We start from the raw sequence: 13,341 nt of genomic DNA on the forward strand, positions 1-13,341 counted from the left end.
AACCCCTGTCTCCAGTCTCTGTGATCATTGCTCATGCTCTAGGCTCTGTGCAGAGCCTCCATTTGTGGATGCTCAGCCCTCACATGACCAAGCACCCTGCAGCCAGAAGAGAGCGAGACTGCGTTTTGCTTGGAGACTGTTTGAAAAGTTCTCTGAGTGCTTTGCCTTTCACCCAGCTGGCCCTTGGTCAGCAGCAGGCTGATGCAGCAGGAGAGGATCTGCATTTCTTCCTTCACCCACAGGGAGGCTCTTCGAGCAGCACCCAGCACTGGGTGGCACTGGGATGGACGGGAGAGGAGCGCAGGGCAGGGTGCTGCAGCAGGTGGGGGTGCAGTGCGGTGCTTCCTGCAGTGCACGGAAGGAACTTTCCCTCACTTTCTGTCCAGAAGGAGAAAGTCTGCCCTTGTATCTCCAGCTTGGCAGAGGACAAGCTGGGATAAGAGGAGAGCTGTTTGTGGTTTTTTTTTTTACTTCTCCCTCTTGACTGGGTCACTGAGAGCCTGGGGGAGGCAGAATGGTGAAAGCAGGAGATTGAAAATGAAAACTGATTGTGTGTTGGGCTGGAGTGCTCTTTGGAGCCTTCCTACAAGGGGTGGAAGCATTGCTGTGCATCTTCAGTGTCATTTCCCAGAGAAGCAAGAATTGCACTCCTCCAACAACTCTAAGCCCAATGCCCAGCTTCACTCTGACCTGGGAGTGCTGTAGGAGTCTCCAAACTGTTTTCTTCTTACAGGCAGAGCAAGTGCATAGGGAGGGAGCAGCTCAGGAGGTCCCCCAACGAGAGGCAGTGATGTGAGCACCCTGGAGCATGGGGCGGTCAGGGCAGTGGTACCACCGTCTGCTGAGGGTCCAAAGTCCTGCTAGTTGAGCCCAAAGTTATCTACAGAGCAGGGTAGGGCTCTGCCTATCGGAGCTGTGTTGCTCAGGGTTGAGAAATACCAACGTGAGCGCTGTTTGTCTGAGAGGCTCTCGGGGTGGAGGTGATGCAGATTTAATGGGTGAGCACACAGGTGAGCCGTGCAGGTGCTGCTTCGTTGTGCTCGTTTGTGGTGCTAGAGACAAGGGGAAGACCCAGCCTTGAGCAAAAGCACGGGGGCCACAGGGTGTCCCAGCCCATCACCCTCCCCTTCCCCACAGCAGGAGGAGGTTCACAAAGATGCAGCTTTTGGTCGTGAGCTGAGGTCTGCCTTGGTGGACGTTCCCAAAGCCATGCCCTGACTCCTGGTCTGAGTCAACCCGCTGGGTCTGACCATTGGTCTCTGTTTATTCTTTAAGTTTCGAATGAAGTAAGGACAAACTGCTGCCATCTTTACACCAGTGCAGTGTTTTCCTTGCGGGCAGGGCACCAGGCAGGCAAACATCAGCCTTTCCTCTCTCAGAAAAAAAGCCTGTGTTTTGTGGCCTGTGCAGGGTCACTTGGATAACAGATCGATAAGGTGGGGTTCACAGCACTGGGGCTCATTCACAAAGGGGACAGAGGGGATCTGGGCGCTGCTGGAGCACTGCGTAGCCACAGCCCGGGCTGCCGTGGGGCGGCAGGGTGACATCCATCCCAATACGTCGTGATGGGGAACGACGCACCCTAGAATTTCCTCATACCCTGGGCAGCTCCAGCACCCCAGGGCACCTTTCTGCCGGGGTTTCGGTTGCGTTTCTCCTTTTCCCCCTAAGAGGCTGCGGGCTTCTGCCGCTCCTCCTCCTCCTCCTCCATCCCTCCCTGCATGTCTGTGCTGGGAAGGGCTTCACCCGCAGCCGAGAAGGGGAAGACGTCCCACGGGAGGTTGGTGACGAAGCAGGGCATCTGCTTGCAGCCCTCGTAGGCACCGCGGGCCTGGCAGCCCAGGGCTACGGCCGCGTTGAGGCGGGTGGCCATGCGGCTCAGGGCCAGGCTGCGCTCCTCCCCGGCCAGCGCCGCCAGCAGGGCCTGCAGGAACATGGATCCCGCGGGGTTCAGGAAGGCCCCGTAGCCTGTGGGGTGCAGAGGGAGGAATGCCGTGATGGCTGGAGGGAGGGACGGCCGCACGCTGCCCCTTGTTGGGAAAAAAGAAGTGCTGGAAATGGAACGTGTGGGTGCCTCAGTGTCAGAGGGACAAAAACTGAGAGCGTCCAGAGGAGGGCAGTGGGGGTGGGATGGGGCTGCGGGCAGAGTGGGAGGTCTGCTTGGCACAGAGAGGGGCTGAGGGGAGGACTCATGGCCCCACAGCCCCACAGCCCCACATGGCCCCACAGCCCCACCTGGCCCTAAAGCCCCACATGGCCCCACAGCCCCACATGGCCCCACTGCCCCACATGGCCCTAAAGCCCCACATGGCCCCACAGCCCCACATGGCCCTACAGCCCCACATGGCCCCACAGCCCCACATGGCCCCACAGCCCCACCTGGCCCTAAAGCCCACATGGCCCCACAGCCCCACATGGCCCTACAGCCCCACATGGCCCCACAGCCCCACATGGCCCCGCAGCCCCACCTGGCCCTAAAGCCCCACATGGCCCCACTGCCCCACATGGCCCTAAAGCCCCACATGGCCCCACAGCCCCACATGGCCCCACGCCCCACATGGCCCTACAGCCCCACATGGCCCCACAGCCCCACATGGCCCTACAGCCCCACATGGCCCCACAGCCCCACATGGCCCCACAGCCCCACATGGCCCCACAGCCCCACATGGCCCTACAGCTCTTTGTGGCCCTACAAGTCTTACAGCCCCCCCCCAGGAACATAGAAGTGCAGGTGCTGACCCTGCTCCCTGCTGACCCTCCCTGGGGGTTTCCTCACCAGGACTGCAGGCGAACATCACAGCGGTGTTGGGGGGGATGTGCAGGTACTCCGAGAAGCTGTCTGGCTCCGGCTGCCCACTGTCAGTCTCCACAAAAACCCCCTGGTCCAGCGCAGCCCCCCGACATGCCTGCAGGCAGAACACAGCCGTTGGCTTCCCTGTGCTCTGCTCCTGAACAAGGGAGATCCAGGGGGGCTTTGGGGCTGCTGTGCACCCCCATCCTTTGAAGAACCGTGGGGATGTGGCACTGAGGGACAGTGGGCATGGTGGGCTGTGCTGGGGTTGAACTTGGGGATGTTAGAGGTCCTTTCCAACCTTAATGGTTCTGTGATTCTCCCTCCCCCCAGGAGACGGGCAGCCTCTCTTCCCCTCATGTTCCTGCAGGCTCCAGGATTACGCCAGGAGACACCAGAGCCCACTTGGGGAGATTCCCCTTGGAGCACAGCAGTCACTGATCCTATGCAATGGTTGGAGCTTTCTTCCAGGGATGGGATTTTAGGAAATGATGAGAAGGAGCAGCATGGTTGGGTCCAGCCAGAGGACACACACACACCCCTCCAAGAGCCACTTCTGCTCTGCATCACTGCCTGCAGGGATCCTGACGTGGCCCACAGGGCGCCTGGAAGGAGCGGCAGCACACTGGCACTCAGCAGGCCCTAAGGGACAGCCCTAAGGGCACCAGCCGTCCATCCTGATCTCCAGTTCTGGCTGCTGGAAGTGGCCCATATTGTTGCCAGGCAGCTGGCTAAGCCCTCTTTCCAGCAGGAAATGAGTGCCACCGGTGATTTGTGCTTGCTCTCAGGTGAGGATTTCTGTGTATTTACATGTCTGCAGAGCTGATACTGCTGGGATCCGTCCAGCTGCAGGTTGCTGCACTGTCTATTTGCTCTCATCTAATCCTCCCTAATCCGCAGCGCACTCCGGGGCTCTCTTCCTGCCAGGATGTTTCTAACCAGCCCCCCCGCGCTGCTCTTTGCCCAAATATCAACGTCATGGAATCTGAGGGCAACTTTTAGCAACTCATCAACACCCCGGTGGCACCTGGGAGGGAGGCTGAGCCCAGCAAGGTCACCTTTCCTGGAAGGGAGAAACTTGGTGAAAGCTGAGGCGGACGCAGGGTGCTCGTGGGCAGGGGAAGCGCTGCTGTCATGGGCACGGGGCTGCTGCCAACTGGGGAGAGGTGACCTCAGAATCAGCAAAAGCATCAAAGATAGAGCATAGTGGTGAATGGCACCTGCGTAGCAAAGTCTGCAATTACAGCAGCTCCTGTGCCTGTCTCTGCCTGCAGAGTCAACAAGATGGGGTGCAGTTATGGCCCAGCAGTGGTGTTACCTGGATGAAGAAGACTTTGGGTCTCTCTGCGAGCACTGGGCAGTTCTGTGCCGACAAGATGTGGAAGATGCGGCTGAGCCGGAGCGGTCTGCAGTCACAGCCCAACACGGCCCCCTCCTCCCATGGCTGGAGATGATGCTCACGAAGTAATCCCCGTGCTCACGGCTGCATTCTGTGGGGCACAGCCACCCTCAGCTACCAGCCTTCAGCTGAGTGCTCTGTGAGGGTGCTGGGAGGAGCCCATCTCTGGCTCTGAGCCCCGCTGTGTGATGAAGGGACCGCAAGGGCCTGGGTGTGGGTGGGGGTCGGTCCCCATCTGTCCCACACTGCCCTTGGGCGGTGATGTAGGGCACTGTGGAGGTGGGAGCTGGGAGCAGGAAGGTGGTTTGGGGGCTCACCTTGCTGGTAGAGGACCTCCATCTCCTTGGCCGTCCTGTTGTGCAACAGCTTCACCCTGTAGCTGAGCTGCGCCAGCACACGAGAGAGCTTCTCAGCTTCCCTCCTGGCTCCTCTGCGGGGCCTGAGCCCCACATCGCCATCACTGCTGCAGAAATCGGTGTTGACAATGATGAGAGCCCGGCTTTGCCGTGGCCGGGACATGCTGGGATGGTCCCTCGGGGGGCTCAGTGGCTTTTAAATCCTGGGGCAAAGGCAGCGAGCACCGGGTGCTCCTTCGGGACACGTCTGCTGCTGATGCAGTGCCTGCAGGGCAGTGCTTGTCAGCTGCCACGGAGCCAGATTTCACCTGGGCGTGAGTCACAGGGCCAGGAGATCCGGGCTCAGCCCTGGGCACTCAGCTTGGGGAAGAGGAGGGCTGGGGAGGGCAGAACCTGCACCTCGCTGTGTGGGATGGGGGCAGAAGGTTGCAGGGAGATGCCTGCAAGGCGCAGAGAGTGGGAGCAGCTGGAAAAGCCCTCCCTGCCTCTCCCCCAAGGGCCACAGCTCTCCGCTTCCCCCACATCTGGCTGCTCCTGCTCCTATTGCTGGCAGTGGGAAAACCACTCCTTCGTGGGCTCCCAGCAGGACTTTAACACAGACTGAAGTCCACAGAGCAGAGGCAGCGCTGCAGTGCTCATTGCCTGGTGCTGGGGCACCCACTGATGGCTCCAAACTGCATCTCCTCTCTCCTCTCCTTCCCAAACTCTGCCTTCCCCCATGCTGCTGTCCCCCAGCCACAGGACCCAGGCTCAGCCCCAGTGCCAGCAGCACCCTGCTGCTCCCCCAGCACAAGGCACACTGTTCCCATCACAAGGCTGTTTTATTTTTGCCTTCTCGCCCTTCCCAGCACCAGGGCAGCGGTGAAGGCTTTGGTTGTGCTCCCAAATGTTTCCCAGCAGGCGGACAGACAGACATGACATCTGCTCAGGGCAGAACCGACAGCTTCACAGCATGGCAGGGCCACATTCATGGTGAGATCGCATCTGGAAGCACTGCTGTTGCTCCTGAGCAGCTTTACATCACCTTAAGTCAATCCACCCTGAGTGCAATCCATCCAGGCACACAACAGCGCTTCCTCCACTGCCTGAGCTCAGCCTGGAGCAGGGCTCCTTGGCACAGGCACGCAGCTTGCAGTCTCTCCTTCCTCACACAGCACTGGGTGCAGAGCGTGGGAGCAGATGTGCATCCAGCATTGTGCAGGGCTGACGGTAAATGGGTCTGATGGAAAACCGGTCCAACGCCGCCCGGGCGGCTCTGTGTGGGGAGGGAGGGGTTCATTCCTCAGCCTCCACCACCCTGGGGACACAGGCACCATGAGAAGCTTTCCCAGCCTCATTCAGTCCAAAGCTGCTGCCTGCAAGGGGAAAAGCAGCGATGTGGGGCTCGCTGCCCTCAGCCAGGCAAGTGCCCATGGAGCTGGATGCTCCTCCAGTGGCCCCAGTGGCTCTGACAGTAGAGAGCATCCAGCGGTGCTGGGTGGTGCTGTGATTGTATAGGATCAGGATCTTCTCTTCCTTGTGCTGGGAAAAGGGCTTTCCCTTCAAACAGGCAGCAGTGTGCGTGGTGGCGCGGTGAGATGAGCTGCAGTGGGATGAGACCCAGCTGGGAGCGGAAGCAGCTTCATGACTGGCGTTGATTCCGCAGAGCCATTAGGGAAGAGCAGAGCTAGCTATGCAAGCAAGCCATTGGGGGGGGGGGGGGGGTCCTGGCGCTGGGACCCGGCCTCAGATCTTCTTCTTGCCATTGGAGCCCTGCACGCGATTCCACAGCTGCATGGCGTCCAGGTAGATGTTGCGCTTGAGGATGGCACTGGTGCAGAGGAAGGCTCCCTGCAGCGCTCCGGCGAAGCCACACAAAGCCACGTCCTGCCCTGCGAGACAGAGGGGACGGTGCCACCCCAGCTCTGCATCCCGGCCCTTCTTCATCCTCAGCACAGAGAGGGCTTTGTCCTACCCAGCTCAGCACAACAGTGCCAGGCAGGGAGGCTGCACCCCGGGGCTGGGGGACACGCGAAGCCTCCCACTGGGGCTGAGTGGCAGGGAGGAGCTTTGATGCGGTGCGAGCATCACCCCGTAGCGTGGCAGCAGCTCATCCCCATGTTTCATAGCAAGGTTGAAGGCTTTGCCCTCCAGCTCTGGTTCCCCAGAACCACCCCACGGAACGGAGGACGCGGTACCTGTCAGGTAGAGGTTGGGGACAGCAGTCTGCGGCCGCGCGGTGGCGATGGCTTCGATCTGCGTGCGCGCCATGTCGTGGTCCATGCCGTAGAACTCCCCGCGGGGGCTGGCGATGTAGTGCTGGTTGGTCAGCGGTGTCCCCCCCGAGACGTACTCGACCTGTGGGGGACAAAAGGACACGGCGGTTCTGATGGAGCAGGCCATAGTGTGGGGCGCCTCGTGCTCAGGAATGCTGCTTTTATGGGGGATGGTATGGGACAAACCTCCCTGCAGAGTTTTGGGTGGTGGTTGAGGCCACGTTTCGACCGATGGGTTGCTGCCCCTCTGGCCAGCCAAACCTCATCCCTGCAGCCGCAGTGTGTGCTGGGCAGACAGGAGCCAGGATCTGACCCCAACAGCCACAAACCCCGTGTCCCCTCACCTTGTCCTCGATGTGGGGGTACAGTTTGAAGATGGTCTGCATGATGGCGTCCACAAAGGTCTTCTTCACATCCTCATAAGCATCTCCCCGCTTATGGACCGGCTTGTCCTTCCACTCCTCAAACCACTCATACTTGGCCATGGTGATGATGGACAATGTGCTTTTACCTGCAGGGAGACAAGGTTGGGGCATCCATCCCTCTGCCCACTCACTGCCACAAACCCCAAATCCCCATTCTCACGCCAACACTGGGGCAGCTCTGGTCCCAAGTCTTTGGTGCGGGCATTCAGCAAAGCCTCTCCTCCCTTCCTTGTAGCTGCAGTGAATTTCCCACAAGCTCAGCAGCTTGGAGGCCCTCGGCCCACTCTCTGAATGAAGCCAGCTCACACCCCCTGTTTGCAAAGACCCACAGTGCGATGTGGCAGCACTGGGGGTTGGCCAAGGAACCCATGCCTGGTGAGGTTCACAGCGCTGCATCACCTGGGTACCGCATCTCCCACGTGGGGTCTTTGGCAGACGGGCTGGTGACAAACAGCAGGGGGATGTTGGCGGCCGCCTCGTCACGGGAGCTGCTGTAGTAGCGCCGCATTCTGTAGAGAGATGCAGGTTTGGGGTGGGGTTGGGGCTCTGAGTCACCACCCAGAAACGTCTGTCCTCAATACTTAGTGAAGCAGAACGTACATTTGGTCCAGATCGTTATCTGAGTAGATGTAGTAGTTGGTGGCTTCCAGCCCCAGCTCCTGGCTCGAGCCTCTGAGCCCCACGAATACGGAGAAGCCGCCTTCGCCGTGAGTCGCCATGCGCAGCCGGGACTGAATCTCTGCGGAACGAAGGACAGGAGTGGAAAGTGAGGGTGGAGGGGTGCTCAGCCCTCAGCTGTGCTCAGCCCCATGTTGCTCCCATCGGTGTGAATCTAGCTGAGAGCATCCTGTGTGCACCCACAGTGCGGGAGGACCACTGGGAGCCATAAAGTGGTGGTGCTGTGCCTCCCTGTCTGGGGAGGTTTTGCTGATTGATCCGTTCCCATTTGGTGAATTTTAGGGCAAGCCCAGTGTGGGGCTGGGGTGTATTTAACCATTTTCTGTGATTCCTGTGCCCCTGTTCTGAATGCTTGTAGTCCCCAGCAGGTTGCACCGGGCTTTGCTGCCGTCTGGGAAGGAATTACCACGACACTCATTGAAGAGACGCTGGGGTTGAGAGAGCGGATTAATGCCCTAATCCCAATTAAAGCCAGCACTGCACCGAGGGCTTTTACCAGGCAAAGCGCGCGCCTCAGGCGGCAGCAGCCGCTCATAGGTGTTGAATATCCCCGCATCCGAGATGATGATGGGAGCAAAGATGTTCACCACGTCCTGGCCCTTCTTGACGCTCACACCTGGAAGGGAGGAGGGCTGAGGGTAACGGCAGCACAGAGGGAATGGGGGGAGCCGTGTCCCGGATGCGTTGCTCACCGCAAGCTTTGCCCTGGGAGTCCAGCAGGATGCTCTGCACCGGTGCCCGGCCCAGCACGTTGCCACCAGCCTTCTGGATGATGGGGATGGTGCGGAAGACAATCTCCCCTGAACCGCCCTTGGGGTACCATGCGCCCCATAGGTAGTGATGCACCAGGATGCTGTGCAGGGAGAAGCTGGCTTTGGAGGGCAGCACGCCTGGAAGGGGAGCACAGCGCAGTCTTACTGGGTTTACAGAGTAATCCAAAGGGGTTAGGATAAGGGAAGGCTTGGCTGGAGGGAAGCATGTGGGAAACGAGGAGCAGATGTGCCCAGGGCATCACCCCACAGATCTGGGTTTCACAACCCTTGGCTGCGCTCCAGCGCCCTGAGTCACTCAGAACTGGGACAGGAGGGAGGAAAGTCAAGGCCAAAGGGCTGCAGGCACAGGGCCGGGGCAGGACAGCCACTCCTCCACCTGCGGGAATACTGCGGTCTGCAGGGAAGCTGAAGGACATGGGAAAGGCCCCAGGATGGGGTGGGTGCAGAGGATGCAGCATGAGGCGTCCTGCCCTCGGGGGTTCCATCAAGGTGGTGCAATGCAAAGGCAAAGCGGGGGTGTGAGGTGGGAGCTGGGATGGGTCTGGTGTGCAAAGTGAGGGCCTCTAAAAGGAAGGGAAGGGAAGGGAAGGGAAGGGAAGGGAAGGGAAGGGAAGGGAAGGGAAGGGAAGGGAAGGGAAGGGAAGGGAAGGGAAGGGAAGGGAAGGGAAGGGAAGGGAAGGGAAGGGGAGGGGAGGGGAGGGGAGGGGAGGGGAGGGGAGGGGAGGGGAAGAAAAGGGGAGGGGAGGGGAGGGGAGGGGAGGGGAGGGGAGGGGAGGGGAGGGGAAGAAAGGGGAGGGGAGGGGAGGGGAGGGGAGGGGAGGGGAGGGGAAGAAAAGGGGAGGGGGAGGGGAGGGGAGGGGAGGGGGAAGGGAAAGGGAAGGGAAGGGAAGGGAAGGGAAGGGAAGGAGGAAGGGAAGGGAAGGGAGGAAGGGAAGGGAAGGGAAGGGAAGGGAAGGGAAGGGAAGGGAAGGGAAGGGAAGGGAAGGGAAGGGAAGGGAAGGGAGAAGGGAAGGGAAGGGAAGGGAAGGGAAGGGAAGGGAAGGGGAAGGGAAGGGAAGGGAAGGGAAGGGAGGAAGGGAAGGGAAGGGAAGGGAAGGGAAGGGAAGGGAAGGGAAGGGAAGGGAAGGGAAGGGAAGGGAAGGGAAGGGAGAAGGGAAGGAAGGGAAGGGAAGGGAAGGAAGGGAAGGGAAGGGAAGGGAAGGGAAGGGAAGGGAAGGGAAGGGAGGGAAGGGAAGGGAAGGGAAGGAAGGGAAGGGAAGGGAAGGGAAGGGAAGGGAAGGGAGGGAAGGGAGGGAAGGGAAGGGAAGGGAAGGGAAGGGAAGGGAAGGGAAGGGAAGGGAAGGGAAGGGGAGGGGAGGGAGGGGAGGGGAGGGAAGGGGAGGGGAGGGGAGGGGAGAAAGGGGAGGGGAGGGGAGGGAGGGAGGGGAGGGGAGGGAGGGAAGGAAAGGAGGGGAGGGGAGGGGAGGGGAGGGAGGGAGGGGAGGGAAGGGAAGGAAAGGGAAGGGAAGGGGAAGGGAGAAGGGGAGGAAGGAGGGAAGGAGGAAGGGAAGGGAAGGGAAGGGAAGGGAAGGGAAGGGAAGGGAAGGGAAGGGAAGGGAAGGGAAGGGAAGGGAAGGGAAGGGAAGGGAAGGGAAGGGAAGGGAAGGGAAGGGGAAGGGAAGGGGAAGGGAAGGGAAGGGAAGGGAAGGGAAGGGAAGGGAAGGGAGGGAAGGGAAGGGAAGGGAAGGGAGAAGGGAAGGGAAGGGAAGGGAAGGGAAGGGAAGGGAAGGGAAGGGAAGGGAAGGGAGGAAGGGAAGGGAAGGGAAGGGAAGGGAAGGGAGGGAAGGGAAGGGAAGGGAAGGGAAGGGAAGGGAAGGGAGAAGGGAAGGGAAGGGAAGGGAAGGGAGAGGGAGGGGAGGGGAGGGGAGGGGAGGGGAAGGGAGGGGAGGGGAGGGGAGGGGAGGGAAGGGAAGGGGAGGGGAGGGAAAGGGAGGGGAGGGGAGGGGAGGGAAAGGGAGGGGAGGGAAGAGGAGGGGAGGGAAGGGAAGGGAAGGGAAGAGGAGGGGAGGGAAGGGAAGGGAAGGCAAGAAGGCAAGGGAAGGCAAGGGAAGGCAAGGGAAGGCAAGGGAAGGCAAGGGAAGGGAAGGGAAGGGAAGGGAAGGCAAGGGAAAGCAAGGAAAGGGAAGGGAAGGGAAGGGAAGGGAAGGCAAGGGAAAGGAGAAAAAGGGTGAGAGAAGAGAAAGGAAGGGAAAGGGAAAAGAAGGGACAGGAGAAGATAAGAAGCCTTTCGTTTTTGCTCTTAAAGGGTCCAACTTTGCTCTGGCGTGCCCCAGCACCCTGGCACTATACCGTAGGTGGGGAAGATGTAGCTGAACACGGCCCTGAGTTTGGCGTTGGTGGTGAGGCCGTCAACCACGTCCTTAACGCTGCGTGAGTTCATCCGGCAGAAGGGGCTGAGCAGGGACAGCAGCCCCGAGCGGCTCAGCAGCTGCACCAGTGGCAGCGGCAGCAATTTTAGCACACCCAGAACCCAGAACCCTGTGGTGACACTCTGCAAGAGAGGAGAGCAATGGGCAGAGCTCACTGGGAGGACCTTTAGGGATTCCTGAGATCATCTTGAGAATCCTTGGGAACTTCTGAGAAACCCTTGAGCCATTTTGGGGTCCCTAGGCCACCTTAGGACCCCCTTGGGGACCTTTGGTTAATCCCCTGCTCTGGGGGAGGCCGCAAGGAGCCGAGGGATGGATGCAAAATGGGATTTCTCCCTTTATTTGCTGCTTAGGAAATGGCAGTGATGTGAATCTGCAGCATTGTGGGGAGGAGAGCACTTGACCCTACAAAATACCACCAAGGCGTAGCCCCATTTCTCAGGGGTGACAGAGCGCACATCCCACTTTAACCCCACGTGATATTAATCGTGATAACCCAGGAAGTCCTGGAGCATCGTCCCACAAATGTGGGGGCTGCAAGGCTCTGTGCCCCTGTGCCCCACTCAGAGCACAGCTGAGTGCCTTATGGACACCCTCTGAGCAGGGTTAGGAGCTCCGGGTGCAACATGTTGAGCAACATGGCTGCGCTGTGCCACTGCCAAACAGCTGCCCCCGGGCTGGCACAGGGCAGGAATTTCCCCCCCTAGAAAGGAGCACGTGAGCCAGAGCGGAGCCAAGCGCTGTGAGCGCAGCCCCACGGCCCCATTACCTTCACCAGCCGCTTGAACTCATCGATGGCGGCTTCCTCACCGGGGAACTGCTCCTTCAGCCTGTTGAAATAAGTCCTGGCCCCGGTGCAGAGCTGGATGGCTTTGTCGCGGCCGGGCTCTCCCAGCACCACAGCATCGAAGGTGGGGGGTATGGGGGCCCACTCCAGCTGCCCGTCCGTCAGCTGGTCCACCAGGAAGCGCCACAGCGAGCCGTCGTGCAGCTGCCCCACGTAGTGGATCCCTGGGAGTAACGCTGCGTTAAGTCGTGTGTGCGCGAGATTTGGGGGTGCTGCTTCTTCCTACACTGCAGCCCCCACCCCCCACTTGGGGTGCAGAGTCCGCGCTCCGAGGGAAACCCACCTGCTCAGCACTGCATATTAAGAATGTGGGTACTCATTAATAGAACCCCGTGCTGAGCTGCTGTAAATAATTAAGCGTGTACGGGCTGACGGGCACCCAGAGCTCATTGGGGGCCTGCCTGTGCAGGGGATGCTGCGGGCTCTGGGCCCATTCCTGTAGCACGCCAGCAGGGCATGCCACAGCGCCAGCACCGCTATGGGCAGCACCGCCGCCACGTCCTCCAACAGAAAGAGGATTTGGGGCAAAGGCAGCTCTGCCATCCACCCCCGCTCGTCCCACTGGGACCACAGCGCGACCCTATGGGTGCCAGCCGACCGGCCAGGTCCCCTCCAAAAAGGTTGCCCTCCCCGTGCCCACACGTACCGGTGTCGAACTCGAAGCCCTTCTCGCTGAACGCATGGCAGCAGCCCCCCAGCCTGCCGTGCTGCTCCAGCACCAGCACCCGCCGGCCCACCTTGGCCAGCAGCACGGCCGCCGCCAGCCCCCGATGCCGCTGCCGATGACGATGGCATCGAGCTTCTCTGGGACTTTTTCTGGAGAGAAAACTGCGGGATGGGGGATCTTCAGTGGGGGGTGGCACCCAAAATGTCTTCGGTGCTGGGATGGCATGGGGACAGGAGCGCCGGGAGTGGGGGTCTTGGGGTTTGCTGGGGGAGCGTAGGGAGGGGGCACCCCGGGAAGCACGGGAGGCACTTCTGGGGGGCATGGGGCACTTCGGGGGGATATGGAGATGGCGGTCCCGGGGCATCCTGGGGAAGAATAGGAACGGGGCATCCGGAGAACCCCGGGGAAGTACGGGGGTCCCGTGGCAGCTCGAGGATGAAGGTCCCGGGGCTTCCTGGGGGGCGGTACGGGGATGCGGATACCTGCTTTCAGCACCGTCCGACGAACCGCCTTATCGGTGATCAGCGGGGCCGGCGGGCGCCGGGTATCGACGGCGAAGGGATTGGGGCCGCGGGACCCGATCCAGCGATACAAGCCGAGGACGAGGAGGAGGAGGAGGAGGAGGAAGGCGAGCACCGCGTACAGCGCCATGGTGCCGCCGGCAGCTCTGGGCTGCCCCTGCCCGCAGCCCGCCGTTTGGCCCCGCCCCCATCCCCGCCCCCTCGACAAAGCCCCGCCCCCC

General features: G+C 60.9%; 2 protein-coding genes and 1 long non-coding RNA gene across 3 annotated transcripts; 1 reads left to right on the forward strand and 2 right to left on the reverse strand.

The window, feature by feature from the left end:
• Positions 1–1,239: 1,239 nt before the first annotated feature.
• Positions 1,240–5,209, reverse strand: LOC100544584 (caspase-7-like). The gene is given in 5 exon segments (XM_003214109.5): positions 1,240–1,968; positions 2,777–2,906; positions 4,110–4,228; positions 4,231–4,281; positions 4,508–5,209. Coding segments are annotated over 5 exon segments (804 nt in total). The 5' UTR covers positions 4,710–5,209; the 3' UTR covers positions 1,240–1,666.
• On the forward strand, positions 2,915–5,581 carry LOC146542870 (uncharacterized). The gene is made up of 2 exons (XR_014887983.1): positions 2,915–3,579; positions 4,066–5,581. It is a non-coding gene; the product is annotated as an uncharacterized LOC146542870 (long non-coding RNA).
• RETSAT (retinol saturase) lies at positions 5,349–13,317 on the reverse strand. The gene is given in 12 exon segments (XM_085242876.1): positions 5,349–6,417; positions 6,724–6,883; positions 7,146–7,312; positions 7,626–7,735; positions 7,827–7,965; positions 8,401–8,520; positions 8,597–8,794; positions 11,006–11,207; positions 11,855–12,096; positions 12,579–12,695; positions 12,698–12,760; positions 13,082–13,317. Coding segments are annotated over 12 exon segments (1,833 nt in total). The 5' UTR covers positions 13,251–13,317; the 3' UTR covers positions 5,349–6,271.
• Between the last annotated feature and the right edge of the window lie 24 nt (positions 13,318–13,341).

Source organism: Meleagris gallopavo, chromosome 24, assembly GCF_905368555.1.
Source record: "Meleagris gallopavo chromosome 24, MGAL_WU_HG_1.1, whole genome shotgun sequence".
Taxonomy (NCBI): Eukaryota; Metazoa; Chordata; class Aves; order Galliformes; family Phasianidae; genus Meleagris; species Meleagris gallopavo.